At 37.0% G+C, this 24943-nt stretch overlaps 2 protein-coding genes across 3 annotated transcripts in view; one reads left to right on the top strand and one right to left on the bottom strand.

The window, feature by feature from the left end:
* nAChRalpha1 (nicotinic acetylcholine receptor alpha1) overlaps nucleotides 1-24943 on the bottom strand; it is a 324378-nt gene that overhangs the window by 246792 nt on the left and 52643 nt on the right. The window contains exon 3 of one of the 2 annotated variants that reach the window (XM_034977650.2): nucleotides 7555-7605. The exons of the other annotated variant lie outside the window; for it this stretch is intronic. The gene's annotated coding sequence lies outside the window, so the exon portion shown is untranslated. The remainder of the gene's footprint in view (nucleotides 1-7554; nucleotides 7606-24943) is intronic. 2 annotated transcript variants of the gene reach the window in all.
* Nucleotides 14157-15386, top strand: LOC138403515 (uncharacterized). Its single transcript, XM_069504375.1, has one exon. The coding sequence runs from the start codon at nucleotides 14157-14159 to the stop codon at nucleotides 15114-15116; it is 960 nt and encodes a 319-aa protein (XP_069360476.1). The 3' UTR covers nucleotides 15117-15386.

The raw sequence follows: 24943 nt of genomic DNA, 5'->3' as shown, positions 1-24943 counted from the left end.
GGTAGATCTTATAGCATACGTAAGGGGAAAAATCCGAAAACCGTGAATTTGTGGTTACATCATTAAAAAAATCCGCCTCAGACACCAATTGCCATCTCAACCTGTTGCGTATAAATAAGGTGACAGATGTTTCTACAGAGTGAATAGAAAATGTATTCGTTCAATTTTCGCCATTTCAATATTACATTCCTCTTGTAATATTGAATTATTTATGTAAATCGTAGTTCTTAGAATATCGAAGTAAATCCTTGTCATCGCTCGTCGTGGGGCGCTTAGCATTTCAATGTACATTTTACCATAAATGTTTAAATGATGTAGAAAGTGCCGAATGGGGATCTTTGCGTAGTCGCGGGTGACGGCGAAGTGTTTATTTGCGACTTGCACGGTGCACCGACTACAATTTAATATATCCATCGGATCTGTGCACTTATGACGTCGAAGTGTTTACAATAATCGGCAAAAAATAATGTACATTGACCTTTAGAAAGAGATAGCAGTTTTGTAGAGCATTGTCTCTGGTTGTTGAGACCGACAAAACGTTACATAGGAGCGTTGTTTCTGTCACTCATTTGACAAAGACAACGCTCTACAAAGCCGAAATCTCGTTCTAAAGGTCGATGTACATTGTTTTCTGCCACGTACCTAATGTACTTGACTTGGACCGACTGAAAAATATATCCATCAGAAAATATCTGTGCACTAATGACGTCAAGGTACCAGTGAAGGTACAGTCAGCGAGACAAATGAATATAATGAATTCTAACTTTTTTATTTATTTAAACATCTTTATTGCACTATACAGATATTATATACAGGATGACAGCTATACAAGATACAGAAGGGTGCAAAGGGGACCTTAATCCTAAAATCTTAAGAGATGATCACCACACAAGGCGAATGTTTGTAAGTGCATGTTACTCTTTCTCTATACCATTACAAAAACATATTTTTAAGTAGGTGTATTAAAACAACAGGCTTAAAAATACATCCTACTATCGTACCATGCAATATCCTCTATCAAGATAACAATAATTAATTATATTACAACTTAAAATAACATGCCTAATAATTATTATGACAGCAATAACATCACGCGATTCCCGTACAATCACGAACAACAATATACTCGTTCCTATAATTAATTATTCATCTCTTAATGCCCTCCGTAATTGCGAACTGCGAAACATTCGCGAACAATGGCGTTGAATTAATACAAAGCCAAACAGACCTAAAAAAGGAAAAAATCCGGTCAGGTGCGAGTCGAACTTGCACACGAAGGGTTCCATACCATCGTATAAGATATAAGTACCTAACAATATTATGTATAGCACTACAAGTTATGGTACGATTACACCTACCGAGTAGTGAAGCGAGACAGTAAAATGTCACTCGGCCGAGACAGTGCTGCGGCTGAGAAATTGTGGCGAAATTGCACTCGTTAAAGTGTTTATACCAACCGAGTACTCGGCCGAGGACACTGACTCGCCACTGTACTCGTTAGGTGTAATTGTACCATTAATGATGGACAGCGTCATCTTGATAATATGATTAAGTAAACTATTATTTGGTCGGGAACAGAACTCTTAAATTATTTGATGATGTTGTTAGCAACAAATTCACTGTTTTCGGATTTTTCCCTTTACCTACTTATACTATGGGGCATTGCTACCTGCCAAATTTCATGATTCTAGGTCAACGAAAAGTACTCTATAAGTTTTTATTTCCCTAGTCTTGACAGAAACGACAGACAAACAGACCGACAGTTAAGGAAACGATCCTATAAGGGTTCCTTTATTCCTTTTGAGGTACGGAACCTAAAAAAACAAAAGCCTCCCATCCGCTAGAATGAATTAATCAGGACAGTCACGAACCGTCCTAACGATGGCACGAACTACGAGAAAATATAAGTTTAGGGCGAACTTGGCGAAAACTTCGCCAAGTGCTGTAAAGAACTTCGCTAAATGATATCGAGACTGTCGATGTTTTATTCAAGTTTTTCATTACCATCCTCTCGATTGTACCGATTATTTATTTGTATCATTAACAGTTCAACTGGTTGAATGTCTCGTTTATTTGTTTCGTTGTCAATTATTATTCAAATCGTTGAAAAAAATGGAAACGTAGCATTTACAAAGGTTCCTTTTGAATTATGTATTATACCAAGTGTCTATAGATTTATATAATATTTCCCTATATTTTTTTTCACAAGAATATCTCGCACATGATTCTATGAACATCAATTTTTATGAAAGTTTCTAGGTTTCTTACAATCTTATCGATTTTAGGACGTTGTTAATAACTTATTAGATCCTGTAGTGCTGTTAAGAACTTTGCTAAAGTATATCTATAATAATTATCAATGTTTTACTAAAGTTTTTCATTACCATCCTCTCGACTGTATCGATTATTTATTCGTATTATTAACAGTTCAATTGTTTGCATGCTCTTGTTTATTTGTTTCGTTGTCAATTATTATTCAAATTGATGAATGAAATGGAAACGTAGCAATCACAAAGATTCATTTTGATTTTGTATTATACCACGCTTCTATAGAATTTATATATAGCACTATAGTTGTTTTTGGACGAATATCTTGCACATAATTCTATGAGTATCAATGGTTATTCAAGTTTCTAGGTTTCTAACAATACTATCGATTTAATTATTCATTACTAAAGTGGAGTGGTATGAAAATGTTCACTGAATAATATTGAAACAATCAATGTTTTATTCAAGATTTTCATCACCTTCCTTTCGATTGTATCGATTACATTTGTTCCGTGTAACTGTGAAACTGAATATTTTAACGGAAATCTGGAAACCACAGACATAGATATTAGTTCATCTAAGAACGTATACATATTTAAAAAATGCCATTGAGTTTGGAATTAGATTTGTACTATCAATATCCGGTACAGAATGAAAGTATCGATGTTTTTGATTGTTGATTGGATGAAACTACCTATAACTTTTAGACATCCCAAGCATTCCGAAAACTGAACCAATTATTGAACTACGACGGTATTCGAACGCGATACTGCGACAAAAACATAAAGTTTCAAAACTGAAAACGAGTTAAAAAAAATTGCGACACGTTTCCCGAGCCCGGTGTTCGGCAACGTTTTTTCATTACCATATTTTTGTGTTTTTTTATAAAGATTAGGTTTATTTTGAAGTTCATGAATATTTTTATTCCTTTTCACTTTTGCCATATAGCTACCGCTGATTTTATTTTCTAAAGTAAGTACCTATACTTGGTACCTGTGCAACTGCAACAACTGCTTTGAGGTTTACGCACCTAATTAGCACTATTACGTCAATTTAGTTGTTAAATTCAACAATTGACAATCAAAGACCTTACAGTCGTACCAGAGCGAGCGAACTCTTGGTTTAGACTGGTGACGTGAAATCAAAGAAAAATAGGGCTACTCTAGGGCTATCTAGTGTCAAATGTATCTACTAACATTTTGACGCCTGCCAGGACGTCGAAGCCTCGACGTTTTGTTAGAAGTTCCCTAACTGTCGTGAACTGTCGTGGTACTCACTATTTATCATCATCATCACCAACCGATAGACGTCCACTGCTGGACATAGCGGTCTCTTGTAGCGACTTCCACACGGTCTTGCGCCGCCTGAATCCAGCGGTTCCCTGCGACTCACTACTCACTTAGGATAACTGACTTTGACTAAAAAATAGCCCTAGGGATGGAAATAGGTAGGTATATCATATTGTGATAAAAAGTTATCGAATTGTTAGTACAATTCAATGCCGATTTAAAAATTTATGCGACACTTCCTCGAAACTGGGACACGTTACCGCTTTTAAAGGTGTTTTATTACTGAAAATGAAATTTTGCTATCTATACAACAAATTAATATTTTCGTGTGATTTTTGAGAGTGAGTATCTTCTTCTTCCTTACCTTATCCCACGCTAAGTGGGGTCGGCACAACATGTCTTCGTCTTACACTCATTTTTGTCATTCGTCAACGTATTATCCACCCCTTTTTCACGCATATCCTCTTTCACGCAATCCTTTTCTTTGGTCGTTCTCTCCTCTTTTTTCCTTCCACATGCATACTTAACATTCTTCTAGTGACATGGCTTTCTTCCCTCCGCATTATATGCCTATACCATGCCACCTTATTACTCCTCATCTTTTCTACCACTGACGCTACTTTCAGACTTCCCCTTATATTATATTCATTCCTTATCCTATCCATCCTTGTCCAACCACACATCCATCTCAATATTCGCATTTCAGTCGCATGTACTCACCTTTCATCCGTCACTTTTACCGCCCAACATTCTGAACCATACAATGTGACAGGCCTAACGACTGTTTTATAAATTTTCCCCTTAAGTTTAAGGGGCATTTGCGGGTCGCATATAACACCTGAGACCTGTCGCCATTTCGTTTCCAGTTTCAAGAGTGAGTATACAATATAATATAGAACCAAATCAGAAATGAGGTGATCCATAGAAAACCCAGAGTAACAGAGCCCGACGGCTAACGAAGTTGAAGTGGTGGCGGTGGGCGGAGCACATAATTTGAAGAACCGATAGACATTGGGATCCCAAAGTGGTGCTGGAATGGTGACTTCGCATCGGAAACCGTAGTTTACAGATCCCTCCAAGGTGGACAGATAACATCAAATAAGTGGCAGGGAGCCGCTGGATTAAGGCGGAGAAGTGTCGAAGTGCCTGCAAGAGAGCTACATTCAGCTGTAGATGTCTATCAGATGACCGCGATAATATGTGACTGTTAATACCACTCATCTGATAGTTCAACAAGGCGTAAGCTGCCAAATTCTCTATAAACAATTAGTTAAATTACAGGCGGAGTACATATTACAAATCTTGATAACTCTACAATAAATCTTATTGTACACAAACCATGTGCTCCACATAACAATCCCTTGTCAGTTACAAGACAATCTTGTTTAATTTATTGTCCTTATTTTCATCGTTCCAAAACTTCACTGAAACAGCCCTACAAATAAAATGGGTAAAAACATTTGTACGCACAACCCGAAGAAAAGTGTCACAGAATATAAATATTTGGTAATTTTTACGTCAGTGCCGTGTGTTCATATAAATTTCACGAGAGTTTGTACATTTTGTTCTATTAAAACATTGTTATAGCGGCTCTGTTGGTGAATATAAAAATCGGGTGCTCCATCATAATTGTGACAGTGTAAAGTAATAAAATTTGGTTATCTGAATAGCCAAATTTTATTTAAAATATTTCTCTGTTGTTTTCCATAACGTTGTAACTTGTATACGTACATTATATTATACAGTGTGAACTCTATATAACAAATTTTTCAGTTAACAGAACTCCGTATAACGTAAACATTACTTAAGTTATTTGGTTTACTTTTACTTATAACCCGTAAATAAAATTTATCTAAAATGAAAACTCTTTGCAATGTATTCTCATTATCAATCCATAGCTGGCTCACTATACAGATCACAGGTCTCTCAGAATGTGAAGGGTTTTGGCCGTAGTCTACCACGCTGGCCAAGTGCGAATTGGCAGACTTCACATACCTTTGGAAACATTATGGAGAACTCTTAGGCATGCAGGTTTCCTCATTATGTTTTCCTTCACCGTTAAAGCTTGTGATATTTTAATTGCTTAAAACGCACATAATTCCAAAAATTTAGAGGTATGTACCAGGGATCGAACATACTTTATACTTTCCACTACACATATGTATTTTAATTAGTTAGCTATCAATATGATATTAAATAGCCAAATTAATCAATACACACAAAACCAGGATAAAATAACAAACATGAGACGTGTCGTTTGTATTATCATTAACATCAAACACAAAGGATTTCCAAAGAATATTGCCCTCGTTTTAATTCCCCCAAAATCAACCGTCACTCCCGAACAGTATTCCACAAATGAAACCGCAAAAAAACATTTACGCAAAAACCCAAAGAATGTTTCGTAGAAAAAATAGTCACTGAATAAATTTGCCAATTTTTACTTTCCACTATATATGTATTTTAATTAGTTAGCTATCAAGCCAATACAATATGATATTAAACAGCCAAATAATCAATACACACAAAACCAGGATAAAATAACAAACATGAGACGTGTCGTTTGTATTATCATTGACATCAAACACAAAGGATTTCCAAAGAATATTGCCCCCGTTTTAATTCCCCCAAAATCAACCGTCACTCCCGAACAGTATTCCACAAATGAAACCACAAAAAAACATTTACGCAAACACCCAAAGAATGTTCCGTAGAGAAAAGTGTCACTGAATAAATTTGCCAATTTTTGCGCCAGTGCCTCGCGTTAATATAAATTTCATGAGATCCCGTACATTGGCTGTTTTATTAAAAGAGCGTTGTTAGAGACTTGATTCATATTAAAATCAGGTACTCTATCACAGAACTGACGGCTTTTTGGTAAACAAATTTAGTCGATTTAAAGAGGTTTTTAAAACGCTTTAGCCGGAATAAACCCATAGGTTTTTGCACGTTTTATTCCTATTTTGTTTTCAGTTACGGTGGAACATACAAGTGTTTTTATATTTGCTGGTTTTTGATACTCCACGTTTAAAATATAACTATTGAGTTATATAGTTTGTTTTGTAGATGAATGTTGCTATTTTATGGATGCTGAACATAACGGGTATGCTCATAAAATTGTTCAAGCGTCAAGCGTCAATAGGTACTATGTAATGGCTGAAAAGTCTTATCTTTTTAGTCGTAATACAGGCTCCTAAGGGAAAATTTGAATTTTAAGATCACCGTTACTGCTTTGAAGACGCATTGCGATTACATGCTGCAACGTTAACTACCATAGAACCTTATTAGTCTACGTTCTAGAGTACCTAATACAAGATTCATCACAACCCACAGTCCAGAAAGCTAGCCAAGTGACAGGGTTTTTTAAAATGGCGCAAATCAAGTTTCTTTAAAAACAGTTCGACAATCGCAGCTCCAGTGTACTTGTTTTAGTAGAGTTCAGTGCGTTACGATGTCAAACATCACTCTCTAGGAAATGAGGAAGTTTCAGGGCAACGGTCTTTAAAATTTTCATAGATGGCGCTAAATAATCCCACCACTAAAGATGAAAAATAATACCTATATCTAGGATCTATGCTTTAATTTTTTTAAATTTAAATCGGATGCGAAATTAACTAATTACTTCTATTATAGTTTACAGATTTTGTGGGGAAGAAGCGTAAGGAAAATTGCAGTGCACGCTAGCTCTTACTCTTCATCTATGTCATTGATTGACATGACCTAAACATTAAAGCATAGATTATATAGATACAGGTATTATTTTTCATCTTTAATGGTGGGGTTATTTAGCGCCATCTATGAAAATTTTATCGAACGTTACCCTGAAACTTCCTCTTAACGCACTCTTGTCCTCATAAAGTTTTGGATCCCACAGAGAATTTGATCGAAGCTACATTACGTCCGCTATATTACGGCATTGCTTTCCTAGGAAACACTAACTTAAACTATAAATATACGGAAGCACTAAAAGTGAGTAAAAATAGCAATTGTGGCCTACCAGTAAGACATGGGTCCTCCCTGGCTGTGTCATCGACTGATCGAGACTTACCTGAAACGATAAAGATTCATTATTATTTTTAAAACTATAAACGCACAGCATATCATGCGATATTAAAATAAAATGACCGCACAGTCGGTATTTGTAGCTCAGGAATTTGTGCGGTAGTATTTTCATCGTACACTAGCTGATTACTGCCTAGGCCCTAGGAGTAAGGAAGATGAGCACAGTGAGTTTTATGTCGGAAAATTTCACGGCAAGATCCAACTACAACTGTACCCAGTTTCAATTCAAGCGGATGAACAATATGTGAACAAGTTATAGGTAACTAACAGATAATAATTATAATTTAAGCCTCAGTAGCTCAACGGGTAAAGGAGTGGACTGAAAACCGAAAGGACGACGGTTCAAACCCCGGCCGTTGCACTATTGTCGTACCTACTCCTAGCACAAGCTTGACGCTTAGTTGGAGAGGAAAGGGGAATATTAGTCATTTAACATGGCTAATATTCTTTAAAATCATATAAACATATTATATTTATATAGGTATTTCCGGCAGTGGTGACATTATAAGAGACTACAAAAGCCTACATAAAATAAAATTCCTATAGGTATCTACTTATTATGAAATTTCAATTTCGATTTTCTGGTTAGCAACGCCACGAACAAATGTATTGAAAAACAAATATCACAAATACAAATCGTTAGACCTTATATTCCCTCTTCTCATAACCCTTCAATATTTTCATATCGTATTTGTCGCAATATGTACAGAATCGGAATATGATCTACCGACCCAGAGAAATATTTAGTATTACGTTTGCTTTGTCTATCCCAGCGACATAAATGTTCCACTAGATGAGCCGTTTCATATACTCTATCCACGGAGAGAAGTTAGAATCTATAGGGCTCTCTCTGTTATGTAATCCCATACAAATGACAAAGACAAAAAGTCATGTTGCAACTGACATTGGTGACCGCACTACTGTCAATCGTAATCTGTTTTAGACGCAGTCCGTTTTAGAGAGAGAACCAGTGCGTGCCAGATCTTCCTTATTTTATAAAAGCTGAAAGTTTCTCTGCGTATTGTTCCTAAAACTATATTGATAGCTTATTATCTTGATAGCTTTAGTACCTATATAGGTATAGTCTGTTCTAACTGTTTTCTCAGAAATGGACTGTGTCTCAAGCGGACTACTATTGACAGGAGTGTGGACACCGATGTTCGTTGGTATATTTTGTTACTATGAACCGCCTCATCTAGCGAAACATTTATGTCACTGGTCTATCCTTTGATCGGGTCACTTTGAAGTGTGTTGACAGAAGCGGGGATATTATGTATTCCCTCAGTTGGGGGCCTCTGGGGCCTTATTTTGCAAGTTATTGTTTCTTAACAAACGGGTCTATTTGCCCTTATAACCTTGGATCCAAGAGCAACTCGTCGCCTTCGAGAGGGACATGCTACAGTAAGCTTCTCTTGCCAAAGTACCGGCTCACTTGAGCCAGTAATTGTAGCTGGTGAAAGTAAACAAGGTTGCTAATGGATTTGATCTATCTTTTTATAGAGTTGTGAAATGAATCTCGTTGATACATTGTAATAAAAATTAAAAGTTTAATCTCAATCGACTATTTACTCTAACACTTGTTTCAATAGAAACCAATTTTGTGGTGTCATTAAAAGGTGTGTGTGTGTTAATATTGATACTATGTTGTTTTATCCATACTTCCATACTTAATATCATAACTGCGAAAGTTTGTCTGTCTGTCGGTCTGTCTGTCTGCTAGCCTGTCACAGCCCATTCGTTCAACCGATTTTGGTGACATTTAGATAGCTTGCATCCCGAGGAAGGACATAGGCTACTTTTTATCCCAGAAAATCTAATGGGATATTTTAAAACCTAAATCCACGCAGACAAAATCGCGGGCATCATCACTAGTTCTCTATAGTAATGATGGATTTGTTTTTTCAGAGCGTTCTTCGAATTTCCGTTGTTTGATGTTCTGGTTTCTGTCGAGAAAATCTCAATAACCCGTAAAAACTCAATAATCTCAGTAAAACCGTTGATCCTGCACCTCCAGTTCTTTTCCGTTCGTGTCGTATTGCCATACTCGATGAGAGTATAGACTTTATTTCCTCGTTGAATAAATACCATACAAAATTAACAAAAAGGGACGTTGCTCAGTAACTTATCGACAGATTAAAGATTGATTGTTTATAGTCTGTGGCGTTAAGTATTAAACACTTATTGTATCGGCAGAGAACGCTATGTCGTCTCGTAGATGTATTGTTCAATGATCGTTGGCTTAGATACATCCCCTTTCAAGAGCAAAGTTTCAGAAGTTCTCTCAGTAACTTGTCAATACTGTAGGCAGTGACTTGCGGCGCGATGGGGCCTTTGGGATAAATTTGTTTTTCTGGTGACTTAGATATTGTAGGTACCTACATATGATTGTAACATTTTCCTTTTTTTTAAATAGCGACTTCTGGGTTTCTTGCCGGCTCTTTTTATTAGAATCTGCTTTCTAACAGTTAGTCGTAGGTACGAAAACGCATGTAAAATAAACGTCGCCTAATACTTCATTCTGAGAAGAGATCCGTATCTACTCAGTAGTGGGCCAGTTAAGATGATGATGAAGAAAAACGGTTTTCAGAAATACCACTACGCGAAGCCGGAGCGGCACAACATTTGACCAATATTTTACGAAAAACAGATACCGTAATAAAATTACTCATATAATCCTCTTTTTCACTGGCCGCAAAAAAGAATTACCGTTCGCACACTCGGATTGCATTAAATTAACACGAATAGGTATACTAAAAAGCGCGAAACGTACGGAAATACCCCAACCTTGGCCTAGATGGTGTGTTATTGAAGTCTAAAACGGCACTCGTTTGCTTGAGACTTGAGAGTGCTTGTAGCCGGCCGGAGTACGCTCGATAGACCGTTACGAGTTACGAAAATCGATTCGAATCGTTTACATAAATTAAAATCAATTAGATGAACATCGATTTTAATTTATTCTGTTTCACTCTTTGAATTGAGTTTGTGAAAGGAAAATCTGTGAATATATTGGCTAACTGTCTTTTTAGTTCTTCAACAGTTGGTGCCCAAATCAGATAATAATAATAGTAAGTATTTTATTTTTTTGATCCAACGGCGGGTAGGTATAAAGTTTAGAAATTGCATTGTGTGCGCGTGCGTGCGTGCGTGTGTGCGTGTGTGTGTGTGTGTGTGGTGTGTGTGTCGGTTTAAGGATTCCCTCATTATTGACAAACTACCTAATAAAATAAATGAGGATTGCCCTGCAATTTTATTCTGCATGTATCATGGATTTCCGCAAAGTCCGCTTGTTTCAATCCAAAAAAAAACTCTAAATGCGAAAAAAAAGAATAATGAAAATAATAAATATGACTTAAAAATAACCACTCGTTTTTTTTTAAAGAATATTAGCCATGTTAAATGACTAATAATATTCCCCTTTCCTCTCCAACTAAGCGTCAGGCTTATGCTAGGAGTAGGTACGATAATTATAGTGCAACGGGCGGGGTTTGTACCGTCGACCTATCGGTTTTCAGTCCACTACATTACCGGTTGAGCTATTGAGGCTTTGCTTGGCCATAACAAAATATAAAACAAGATGGCACCCCATAGCTGAAGGGCCTAGTCTCGTGAATCTAAACGAGTGCACCGCGCGCTAAAAGATCTGCTACAATCATCCCCGGCTTTGGCGGCATCGGAACGTGCTCTAGTGCGAGCCTTATAGAATTACTACAGTTAGAGGATCTAGTTATATAAGTCCCGCAAATTACTATTGCGCTGGAACCATGTCTCATTAACATCGAAATGTCTTCATTTTGACGTCAGCCGAAATAAAAATATACCAGCTCGAAACTTCAGTCTAGTGTTGACGTCACTAAAATGGCCGCCACGCCCATTAGCAATTAGCGGGACTTATACAAATACAATACAATACAACCTATAACACTAGTTACAGTTTCTAAACCTTCATCATTATCAACCCATTACCGGCCCACTACTGAGCCGGGTCTCCTCTCTGAGTGAGAAGGGTTTAGGCCATAGTCTGCCACGCTGGCTGGCCCAATGCGGATTGGTAGACTTCACACACCTTTGAGTTCTCAAAAGTGTGTCCTGCGGAACTCTCAGGCATGCAGATTTTCTCACGATCTTTTCCTTCACCGTTAAAGCAAGTGATATTTAATCGTTTTAAAAATGCACATATTATAGCTCCAAAAAGTTAATGGTGTTGGGGACAATACGCAGAAAAGCTTTCAGCTATTATAAAATAACGAAGGTCTGTCACAAGCTGTCTCTTAGTCCATAATAATTAAAGCCTTATTATAACTCGTTACGAACGTCAAAAAGTCAAATGTAGGTTAAGAATAATGTACAGTATGACCGAGAATTTTCTCACCCAGTCTCGAACAAAGGGTTACCTTCGTCTCTATGAAAGAAGTCCCCTTTTACAAATTTCATGTTTACATAACGCGAATCTTTATTTGCCTTTGTTAGTTGAAGTAGGCTTAAGATTCCTTCAGAACAAAGTAACAATAGGAGGGAAACATTAAAGGGACCATGTCTTTGAAAACTGTTCGATATACCTAAGAGGAGATAAACTGATTGACATAATATTAACGTATGGCTCAAATCAGTATCCTTATTATAAATGCGAAAGTGTGTTTGTTTCTTGGTTTGTTGGTTTATTGGTTTGTTGGTTTGTTAGTTTATCCTTCAATCACGTCGCAACGGTGCAATGGATAAACGTGATTTTTTGCATGGGTGTGGAAAGTGGCACAGGCATACTTTTAATCTCGGAAAATCAAAGAGTTGCCACGGGATTTTAAAAAAACCTAATTCCACGCAGACGATTTCGCGGGTACCTAAATCTGAGAGATTTCACTGTACATAAGTACAAAACAACTCCTCCATTTTTGAAAGTCGGTTATAAAGTAGCCTATGTGACTCCTTGGTTAATCCTCTACTTGTCTGTGAAAGTCCCGTCAAAATAGGTTCAGCTATTCCGAAGATTAACCCGTTCAAATAGACAGACAGATAAACAAAATTTAAACGTGTGATTCAGTTATGGTACAGTTCAAATAACCATAATTATGGTACTACAAATGTTCATGGACAGCGGTAATCACTTAACATCAGGTGACCCACCTGCTCATTTGCTCGCCATTTTTATTACAAAAAAATAATTTAACGACGAGAACTTGTAAAAGTTTATTTAAATAAAAATATTTCCATCTTCTTTTATTTTTGTCGATCTCTCTCTTTCTATAAATATCATTTTTACAATACAACAAATAAACACAAAAATCTTTATCTCTAGAAAAATGGTTAAGGAACATTGTGAACTAAGTGAAAACTCGATAAACAGGAAGCTTCGGCACACATAACAATAAAAATATCACAACGTGAACTTAAATACCCCAAGTATGCTCCAAGTCGATAAAAATAAACAACAGCCATGAAGACAAAAAGGTAGACGAGAACAAGAGGAAGTACTTTGAATCAACCAGCCCAAGCACAACTCAATGTGACATATCTCTTACATTTGCAACGCTTTGTCCACGGACTTGTAGTAGTAAGAGTAGTACCGCAAGCCGTTCATTGCAGCGTGCCCGAAAGAGCCAAAGGGCCAAAACCATCTATAATAATATTTTTTTTCCTCTGTCAATACTAGCATTCCTCTTTCCAAATACGAAAATTTGATTCTCTTCTATCGAAGTAGGTTGGCTCACTGACGCGTTGCAACTGAAATGAAACTTATGATTGCGCGTTGTGTCGCGATTATCACTAAAAGACTCGCATGACGTCATCGTAGATAGGTAAAAGTCGGCGGTCAAGTCGCCAAGTGAAACCGTGGTCCCGTACTTTAAGTCTTAAAAAAATATTTAAAGTGTATTTTTTAAAGTTCTAAATTGTGAAATATGTACTTTAATGCTCAATTCTTCTGTAAAAGTGTTTGTGTAAAGATTCTTGCAGTAAATAGTGTGTAAACTGTAATTTTATAAGTACGACTAAAACTTTTGCAAACACACATCAATCGATAATAAACAAAGTAAACGTTAGCTATGTTAATATAAACTACAACATACGAATAATGTAAGAAAATATAAGAAAACAAACCAAAAATCAAGAATAAAATCAGTTTTAAAGTGACCGTAAGTGGAACTCAAAAAAGTAGGTAGTAAATGAATACAAACAGCTGTGATGTGTCAGTGAAGTCGGCTAGTTGAACGACCGGTATTCAGGGTCAATGTCCACTAACACTGCGACAATAATAAGTATACGAAGACTAAATTTGATAGTGATAGTAATACGCTCGGTGGCCGATTCGGAGTAACGCTCGACTTAAAACAGTACCTATCACGGGTTCCAGACTCAGTTTATCACATAGGAATTTACTTTTTTGTATTTTTTTTTGGCTTTTTTTAAATTAAATTATTATTAAAAATGCCGAATCTGCACTGGAACTGTTGTAACGAAACAAAATGCAATGAGGATTATGTATGTTGTGCGATCTGTAATAAAGCCTATCACCATGCATGTTTGTTACCGACCGGTCAGTCAACCATGAACACGGAACTAGAGTCTGACTGGAAATGCCCCTCATGTACGTCAAAAAGACCGAAAGGTAACAATGAAAATACGCCTGTACGTAATGATACCAAGTTACTTAGCGAACAGAACACAGCGAAAAGATCGAACAAACGAGCAGCTTTTTCTCCTCCGGAACAATCATGTTCTACTGAACAAAGCGATTTTCGAGAAATGGTTAGAGACATTTTAAAGACCGAGATGAGCGAAATGGTTACACATATAACAGCATCAATCAAAAGCGTATTAAATAGCGAATTAAAACTTTTACGAGAAGAGATTACAGACATGAAAAACTCGATAAGCTTTATTAACGACCAATATGATGATTTTATTAAGGAATACCGCGCTAATGAAATGATGTTGAAGGATTTAAAGGAAAATAATAATAAGCTAGAAGCAACCATAGAAAATCTACATATACGTATAAATGATCTTGAACAACGATCCAGATCAAACAACTTGGAACTACAATGCATTCCTGAAAGAAAGAATGAAAATCTGATTGCAATCATCGAACAGTTGGGAAGTGTGATAGGTCAGGATACAACTCCAGATAAAATCTTAAACGTCACAAGAGTTGCTAAAGTGAATCGTCTGAGTACCCGTCCTAGATCCATCATTGTACAATTTAATTCTCCGTTAACAAGAGACGGTTTCTTAGCGGCAGTTATTAAACATAATAAAAGCAATCCCACTGATAAGTTAAATACTTCTCACATTGGAATCGGAGCTGGTGGTGAAAAAAAGCCTATCTATGTAGTCGAACATCTGTCACCAGAAAATAAAGCTTTGCACGCTGCGACTAGAATGAAAGCAAAAGAAAAAGGATATAGATATGTTTGGGTCCGTAATGGCCGTATCCTGATCCGTAAGGATGATAGCTCGGATTACAAAATAGTAAAAAACATGGATTTTTTAAATAAATTAAGTTAGTATGTTAGTGTGTAAGGTAGAAGTCACGTACTGGTGTCACATTCATCATCAAATTCACGTCAGTAAGTATTTTGTATCAAAATGTGCGCGGTCTTAGAACCAAAACACACGATGTCTACAGGAATGTAGTGGTTAATGATTATGACATCATTATTTTGACTGAAACCTGGTTAAATAATTCCATTTTGAGTAGTGAACTGTTTGACGCACGATATAACGTATATAGAAGAGACAGGCAGACTTCTAACTTTAGCTCTAAAACAGATGGTGGTGGGGTACTAATTGCTGTTAAAAAAAGTTTAAATTCCAATAGAGTTGTTCATTGGGAAAGTAATTGTGAAGATATTTGGGTAATTGTCAATGTACCTCATCTGAAAAGTATTACTTATTTTGCTATATGTGCTGTATACCTTCCGCCACCTGTTAATAAGAACATACTAGAACACTTTTTGAATAACTGTAATAGAGTCTCTGAACAACACAACAATATGTCAACATGTATTATTGGCGATTTCAATCTGAGCTGCATTAACTGGAACAAACCTTCTGAGGGAAAACTTGTCCCCGCAGCACAAATGTTACTTGACTTTGTATCTGAAAATGGACTGCGTCAATGTAATTCGGTACTTAATAATAGGAGAAAAATACTGGATTTAGTTCTTGTCGATTTACCTGCGTGCACTGTTAGTTATTCACATAATTCTATTAGTAATATTGATCCACCACATCCCCCACTAGAAATTAATTTACCTGACGTAAGATCGGACAGACTGACGGTTAATACTACCATCGAGCGGTTTGACTATTATAAGGCAGATTACGATACAATTATCGAATACTTAAAAGGCATTGATTGGCAGAATCTAATGGATTTAAATGATGTAAACGAATTGGTTGGTGTGTTTTATGACAAATTGCATACTGCTATATCTAAATATATTCCTCGGCGAAAAGTGAGGAGTAATAAGTATCCTGCGTGGATAAATAACAACATTGCAAAGAGAATCCAAGAAAAACATAAAATACTAAAACGATATAAAAAGTATAAAAATCCTAGGGATGAACTCGAGTTAAGAATACTTAGTGACCGATGTGACAGACTTACGCGCGATGCTTACAATAATTATAATAATAAACTTGAAAAGCAAATTCAAATAAACCCAAAAGCATTCTGGACATTCTTAAAAAGTAAGCGTAAAAACTCGAACTCGTATCCTGCTTCTATGAATGATGGAGTCAATACATCTTCTAGTGGTGTTGGAATCTGCAACATGTTTTCAAATTTTTTTGCCTCTGTCTATGAAGACCCTAACAATGCCTGCAATAATAACTGCTCTTCTTCTAATCTGAAAAAAAATCTCTACTTAGGTTATAGCGACAAACTGGCATTTATTGAATTTAGTGAAGACGATATTTTAAAAAAACTTAGAAGCTTGGATATAGCAAAAGGTGCTGGATCAGATAACATACCACCAATATTCATAAAACGATGTGCAACCAGTTTAACTTTACCCCTATATCTTATATTTAAAGCTTCTTTACGCTCTGGAATCTTTCCGTCGGCATGGAAACGAGCAAAAGTTGTGCCAATATTCAAAAGTGAAGAAAAAGAAGATGTTCGCAACTATAGACCCATATCTATTCTTTCAGTTTTTGCCAAGGTCTTTGAATCCTTAGTGTGTCCTATAGTTCAAATGCATTTTCAACGTTTTGTATCTGAACATCAGCACGGATTCTTGCCTGGTAGATCCACGTCCTCAAACCTAGTAAGTTTCACGACCTCGTTATCAGTAGCTATAGACGCGAAAAAGCAGGTGGACACGATATATACAGATTTTAAAAAGGCTTTTGACAAAGTACCACACCGAAACTTAATTGAGAAACTTTCGTATTACGGGTTTTCTGATCCACTACTGCAATGGTTTGCATCATACTTGAATGATCGTTCTTTTTATGTTGTTGTTAATGGTTTCAGCTCATCAGTGCATTCAATAACATCAGGAATCCCTCAAGGATCACACCTAGGTCCAATTTTGTTTAATATTTTTGTGAACGACATTGTCTTCTGCTTTAAACACTCCACACCATACCTGTATGCTGATGATTTAAAATTCACCAAAATTATCTGTTCCCCAAGGGATTCACTTTTACTCCAAGATGATTTTAACAGGCTAACAGACTGGTGCACATCTAATGGCATGCAACTTAATTGCAATAAATGTCTCCACATCAAATTTACCCGCAAGCTTAACGTTATACCAACGCAATACAGTCTAAATGGCATAAATTTAAAAGAAGTCGATCTCATAAAAGATTTGGGGGTTATGTTAGATAGCAAGTTGACATATCTTGATCACATAGACAAGGTTATTGGCAAATCAACAAAACTGTTAGGTTTTATTATGAGGCAAGGTAGAACCTTTAAAGAAACCAAAACTAAAATAGCTCTTTATAACAGTCTTGTTCGCAGTAACCTGGAGTACTGCAGTGTAGTGTGGCGGCCGCATTATGCTACACACTATTTAAGATTAGAGCGTGTCCAAAAAAGATTCATGTGGCATCTGTCATATTCAGCAAGGATACACAAAACAGTTATTTCTTATAAGGATAGAGTAAAATATTTTAAAATGATGACCCTTAAAAATAGAGGTGACTTGCTAGATCTTATGTTCCTATATAAATTGCTAAGAAATAAAGTAGACTGTCCAAGTTTACTTAGCAAAATCAATTTTAGAGTGCCGCGTAGATATCCACGCACTGCCATAACTCCTTTAGTGCCACCACTCAGCAGAACAGTCTTCGGGGCCAACGCTACTCTGCCCCGGTTGTGTAAACTATACAATGAGCGCAGTCAATTGATAGATATAAATACAAATTCGATTGCTATGTTTCGTAAGTTAGTGATAAGCGACCTAGTCAAAAGCTAGCCAATAGCTGTACCTACCCTGAACCTGGAATTTAATATTACTATTAAATTATTTTTGTAATTTTAAAATTAATGAATCTATATTTTTACTTTTACATACCTACCTAGTTATCTACTTATTATTTTTTTTAGTCTCATTTCAAAATATATTTTTTGTATCTAAACTACCTTTATAAAGTGAAAGTAGGTATAATGAAATAGAAATTAATTTTAGAAATAAGAGTGTGTTAGAACTTAGAATGTGTAGAATATAAGAAAATAGTAATTAAGTATAAACGTAAAAAAAAATTGTAACATTATATTATACCTAGTAGTTAATTTAGTTTTTTTAACATATTTATTAATTTTACAGTAGAACGTTTACCTACTGTTTACTTTTTAACCATACCTACAGACATACTGAATGGAATCTTTACCTACTTAAATTTTTATCCCCTTTGTAACTCTGATATCTGTACGGAATTTGCATGCAGTGTTTACTTTTAAATGATTTAACATAGTTGTGCATGACAGAAAAACCTATGTATTTATTATAGTTAGTAAGTTTTATGTTAAAATCGCTAGTAAACCATTCAATAAAAATAAAAATAAAAAATAGGTAAAATTGCCTTGACGCTAGACGCTTGGTTTTCTAATCATTTAATGAACATGCGGCGCGGCGTTTAGCTGTTCCAAGTCCGTGGCTTTGTCTAGGATAGAATTGCGAGAAAGCATTTGTCACACTGATTGTGCTTGGCCGTTTTGGACGGAGTTTGTCCTTATCTGAGAACACACAGAAAAGCATCATAAAACTTGACGTAAAAGTTCTTACACTTGGAAAAGTTAAAACACAATATACTTAAAATAAACTTGGGAATGCTGATAAATGGTCTACGGGAACTGCATTATTTTTTCATAATTTTAACCATAATATATCACTTTAAATAGCTAATAGTTTTCTATAGTATAGTATAATAGTAGAATTTTCAAATCAAATCAAATCATAAATTTTATTGCCTTTAAGTTGCTGAGTGCTAAAGAACAACTAATAACAATTAAGTAGACCTAGGTCTAGGTCTAGGACTAGGGCTAGGCCTGACTTGTTAGTCGTCACCTGACTAGGCTTGCCCCATTTATTGTTAAATAAAGTTTTTAATTTTTTCAGAAGCAGATTATAAGTTCTAGAGATCAGACCCTATATACAAAATTGAAGCTGATTAGTTCACATTCAACTATTAGTACTTAGTAGAGTTAAAACAGTAGATAGATATTTGAAACCGTCATTTGTTTTCATTGAAAATGAAAAATACCTACCTAAATCATCATCATCATTATCATCAACCGATAGACGTCCACGGCTGGACATAAATCTCTTGTCTAGTGTATGTAAGGGTCTTCCACACGCCACGGTCTCGCGCCGCCTGAATCCAGCGGCTCTCTGCGACTCGTCTGATATCGTCCGTCCACCTAGTGGGGGGAGTCTTCCAACGCTGCGCCTTCGAGTGCGCGGTCGCCATTTCAGGACCTTGGGACCCCAAGGTCTATCGGTTTTCCGAACTATGCGACACCTAAATAATCAAACACTAATAGGGACGCTGTGATAGCCTATATAAAGCCTTCTAATAGGAGGTCGGGTTTCGATCTCGGCCACGCACCTCTAACTTTTTGGAGTTATGTGCGTTTTAAGTAATTAATACCTTTAACGGTGAAGGAAAACATCGAGAGGAAACCTGCATGCCTGAGAGTTCTCCATAATGTTCTCAAAGGTGTGTGAAGTCTACCTATCCGCACATGGCCAGCGTGGTAGACTATGGCCAAAACCCTTCTCACTCTGAGAGGAGACCCGTGCTCTGTACTAAGCTGGCGATGGGTTGATCATGATGAATAGGGTCTCGTTGGCACCTTGCGGGTACGGAACTCTAAAAAGTTAAGGACTCGAATCGTTCCGGTTCACCTCACAATAAAAAAATGTAAGACGAACCAAAACATTCCACGTACATAAAATAAACAACGGTCATGAAGCTAAAAAGGTATACGGAGATATTTAGGTAGCGCATTGAAAGTTTATGGTGTAATGTCGTTATTTTTCATGAACGTGCGGAAAATTGCCTTTTGAATAGTTACGCTATTATATTCCGATGGTAAGGACTATAAAGATTTTAATGCATAATTGGTACGAACAGAATTTAGCACACGCGGTTTTATCGTATGTGACACTACAGTTGCGTACTGAGTAACTTTTTAGTTTTATAAACTTTCTAACTTTACAAATGTTGAGAGTATCTTGGATCAAAATTTGGACCAACAAGTCCACTCTTGAAGAACTCGGCATCAAGAAGAGTCTATCATATTTTAATGTACGGGCTCGCATTCTCACTATTTTTGATCACATATCTACAAGTCGAGATGGAAATCGGGGTTTCTAGACCCGATCCTGTCCTTTTACATATTTACGTAAATATAAATATTAAATTGTACTTGAAACAATCATAAATGAAAATGAAGTCAATTACAATAGAATTTCACTCGAACAATGAACTGAAAATCACGAATAGGTACCACAGCAAATTTAATTACAAAATTAAACATTACAACAGCAATAATGTGACCATTGAATTGTACCGGATATGCAATATAGCCGTGATGTATAGCCTATGGGCGGCGCGGTGACAACGGACAAAGCTGAGGTCTCATTAGTAATGATTTAGAACCAAGTGGTTTGGAAAACCACACATGTAAACGGTAGGAATTTCCCAAAGGGAGAGAATAAGATACACTCATAGCATGGTAATTTTCTAATGATGCGAAACGTCTAAGCTTCGATGTCATTAAAAATCTCTATATTATATAAAAATGAATCGCTGAATGTGTTGCTGATAGCAAATCTCAAGAACAGCTGAACCGATTACGCTAACTTTTTTCATTATATTCCTTGAAGTACGAGGATGGTTCTTACGGAGAGAAAAATTAAAAAAAGATCCTGAAAAAGAATCGACTATTAGGCGATACGAAGTTCGCCGGGGCAGCTAGTGATTAATATTAATAAATAAATGCATGGTTCTAATGGTGCCAAGCACCTTTGATCTTGTTAATCGTGATTAATAATAATAATCAAATGGTTTAAAATAGTAAGCGTTTGACCGGTGAAAATTTTCCAGAAAGAAAAAAGAAGATAGTAGGTATAAATAGAGCTGTTAAAGGATCTATACAATTCACGTAAAAAGTTTCTACCGAACGAATTTCAGCCACAGCGGCCAATCTCAATGAAGATTAGCCAACTACGTATGATATATGACTAAAGACCACAAAGTGTATGCATAAATACAGAGGAAATCAGGTGTGACGGCAATCCGACACGATCGGAAAGAGATCAAACGCAAGACCACTTTACGTCGAGGCTCGGGAGTGTGACACTATTAACTTCCCAACTCTGGGCTGCTACTAAAAATTTCTGAATAGAAAAACTAAATTTGTAACTTTTTTGACCGACCCGGGTTTCGAACCCGGGATTTCATGATCCACAGCCAAGCAAGCTAGCACAAAGCAAGGCAGTTTCAATTTATAAAGATGGTCTTACTAACATAAATCAACGTACATGTCAAACACCTCGGTCAGAAATTTTGATTTCAAACGCTCATTAATAATGAGTAAACAATTCTTCTTCTTTGTCGTATCACTCTTGGCAGAGCGGTCGTGGTCATCACGAAGCAACGTCTTTGAGGGCAGATGTTATATGCCTCACGAGCATTCGCCATTTCTCCCTGCTGGCTGACAGCCTGGTACACTCGTGCAAAGGACCGCCCACAGCAGACTTAATTTGGTCGGTCCATCGCATGGGTGACCTTCCTCGCCCTCTGGTGCCCTCCACCTTGCCCTGCACGACAAGACGCTCGATGGAGTCACTCTCACGCCGGGAGACGTGTCCGAAGAATTTTAATATGCGACTCTGTACTATCGACGAAAGTCGTTTTTTAATGCCGAGTTCTTGGAGTATAGAGATGTTGGTTCGAAATTCGGTCCATGAGACTCCTAGCATTCGCCTCCAGCACCACATCTCCAGAGCATCAATCTTCTTCTTCTCGACCAGTCGCAAAGTCCACGTCTCCGCAGCGTATAAAAATATAGGGAAAACAAGTGTTTGAACGAGCCGGATCTTCGTAGCTTTTGTAATGTTCCTGTTCTTCCATATTTCCTTCAGCTTGTCCATCGTCGTTTTACTTCTTCTACGCAACCTCCATTGTTCGAAATTAAAGCACCAAGATATATGTAGGATTGGACGACTTCGCAGTTCGCAATCTGAGTGACTTCGGGCGAGTTATTGTTGGCTCGGTCTACAATCATCATCTTAGTTTTACTGCGGTTTATCTTTAATCCGAACTCTAGGCTCACGCGCTCCATTTTGAGAAGTAGTTCCTCCATATGACGAGCACTGGTTGCAAACAGGGTGGTATCGTCAGCGTAGCGCAGATTTGATAGCTTGTAGCCACCAATAGCAACACCGTCTGTCCAGTCTTCAAGAGTAATGCGCATTATGAGTTCGGTGTAAGCATTGAACAAAAGCGGTGATATTATGCATCCTTGGCGAACACCTGCACTGGGATGGAAGTCTTTTGACAAAACATCATCCGTCCGCACCGATGCAGTCCCATCTTCGTAAAGGCGTCTGAGAAGATGAACTAAGTGTTGCGGTGTACCCATGTCCAGCAAAACATTCCACAGTTTCGGCCATTTCACAGAGACAAACGCCTTGGAGAAGTCAACAAAGCAAATATATGTTGGTTTGTTGAACTCTCGTGCCTTCTCTATAACCTGGCGAACAATAAGGATTTGCTCACGTGTACCCTTTCCCTTAACGAAACCGGCTTGTTCTACAGTAAACAATTATCTAGTTGTTAATTAAACGATAACTTTTATATACCTTCAAAAGATGATTATAAATGTCATTGTCAGAGCCAAACAAAGCGAAATCTCAAGAAAGTTACAATTAAGGGGAATAATAGCTGGAATTCTATTAAAGTTTCTGGCGCAACACAAAAGCAATATCGTAACCATTTAACTGTTTGAAACAGGCTATACAATCGTGAACCAATTGGTGGTACGCGGTGACATCTCGGCCACGCTAATTCAGAACTTAGTAAGTGCCAAAGGATTTTAATGCTACTTTTGTTTTGGTAATTTGTTAAATGTTGTTAGTGCAGTTAGTACTATTTCTGCAAATACAGAAATAAGTACAATTTATTTCCAATCTCATATGAAAATACTAGCCTATGCTCGCGACTTCGTCAAATTTCAAACTCCTGTAAAGGGGTAACCCTTACAGGTTGAACTTTTAAAAATCCTTTCTTAGCGTAAGCTTACGACATAATAGCTATTTGCATGCCAATTCAGCCCGATCTGTCCAGTAGTTTGGGCTGTGCATTGATAGATCAGTCAGTCAGTCAGTCAGCCAGTCAGTCACATTTTCCCTTTACATATTTAGGTAATATCAGTGCGATTTTGTATGTAGGAGGTAATGATATGATTCTGAAAAATCTTTCTAATTATATATTGTGTAAAGCGGATGAAGTCGCGGGTTAAAGCTAGTAACTAGTTACATATAAAATCAGTTACTAGCTTTTGATTTCGAGCAGTGGAACGAGCAACGCTCGCGTCCCATTAGTAATGATTTAGAACTGAGCCGTTTGGAGCACCGCACGCTCATGGGCGCAAATGCTTTGATTAATGTTAACGCAGCCTTGCATTGTTATGCTCTAACTCTTGGCTAGTGACGCCAACATGGTCCAAAATTCAGATATATAGACATGGTCCAAAATTCAGTTGTATAGAAGTGAATTCCTCCAAAATGTATCCAGTCATACTCATCATCTCACTCATCGCCGCACGGGATTCCTCTTAAAATGAGAGGAGTTGTATGTTGGAAATTCTTTCTAAATATGAATTGTGGCATACGGTCGAAGTCACGGGTAAATGCTAGTTACATAATTATAAAATCAGTTACTAGCTTTTGATTGCGAGCAGTGGAACGGGCAACGCTCGCGTCCCATTAGTAATGATTTAGAACAGAGCCGTTTGGACCACCGCACGCTCATGAGCGCAAATGCTTTGATTAATGTAAACGCAGGCTTGCGTTGTTATGCTCTAACTCTTGGCTAGTGACGCCAACATGGTCCAAAATTTGGTTGTATAGACATGGTCCAAAATTCAGACATATACACGTGAATCCCTACCAAAATGTAGCAGTCATCATCATCTTGAAACCCGTCGTCTGGCCCACTATCGAGTACGGATCTAATCTCAGAATGAGAAGGATTGTAGAGATGAAGGGAAGAAATGTAGCAGTTTTTTAATAAAAGTATGAAAAGACAAGGAACACCAAGCTTGAACCATATTATATAAGTACAATTTTTAATGTCTGAGTTTTAATGCAAAAGTGGCGCCGATTCTGTTGTCTTTCTCTAAACTAAATTTACTCTAAAATCTGCATCTTTTTCTTTTTAATATTGCTAGAACGGGACGGAACATCAATTTTACAATTAAAGACTCAAAATTTTAGTTTACACTACTTTATACTATATGCTTCATTACTAATGTCTTCAGCAAAATGACTGGTGATCTTGTTTGACAAAATTGTTTTTTTTAGCGAGCAAACGAGCAGGCGGGTCACCTGATGTTAAGTGATTACCGCCGCCCATGAACATTTGCAGCACCAGAGGAGAGAGAGGAGAGAGGAGGGAGAGGAGGAGAGAGAGTTTGCACCTGTGCGCTTGTGTTTGATGACCTTGATCAAACAAAACGTAAAAGACAAACATGTTTGACCATTTACGGGGCTCTTAACATTATTTAAATTGGGTATTTGCCTACTTTTGAATTTGATAAATATTATTATGTACTTTATTATAAACTAGGATAAAAATAGTGACGT

The sequence above is a fragment of the Maniola hyperantus genome, chromosome 17, assembly GCF_902806685.2.
Source record: "Maniola hyperantus chromosome 17, iAphHyp1.2, whole genome shotgun sequence".
NCBI lineage: Eukaryota > Metazoa > Arthropoda > Insecta > Lepidoptera > Nymphalidae > Maniola > Maniola hyperantus.
The sequence above is the reverse complement of the archived record's forward strand: the minus strand, read 5'-3'. Positions and strand labels throughout refer to the sequence as shown.

Excerpts from the sequence above, each read along its gene's own strand:
- LOC138403515 (XM_069504375.1), top strand. The coding sequence starts at position 14,157 with ATGAACACGGAACTAGAGTCTGACTGGAAATGCCCCTCATGTACGTCA.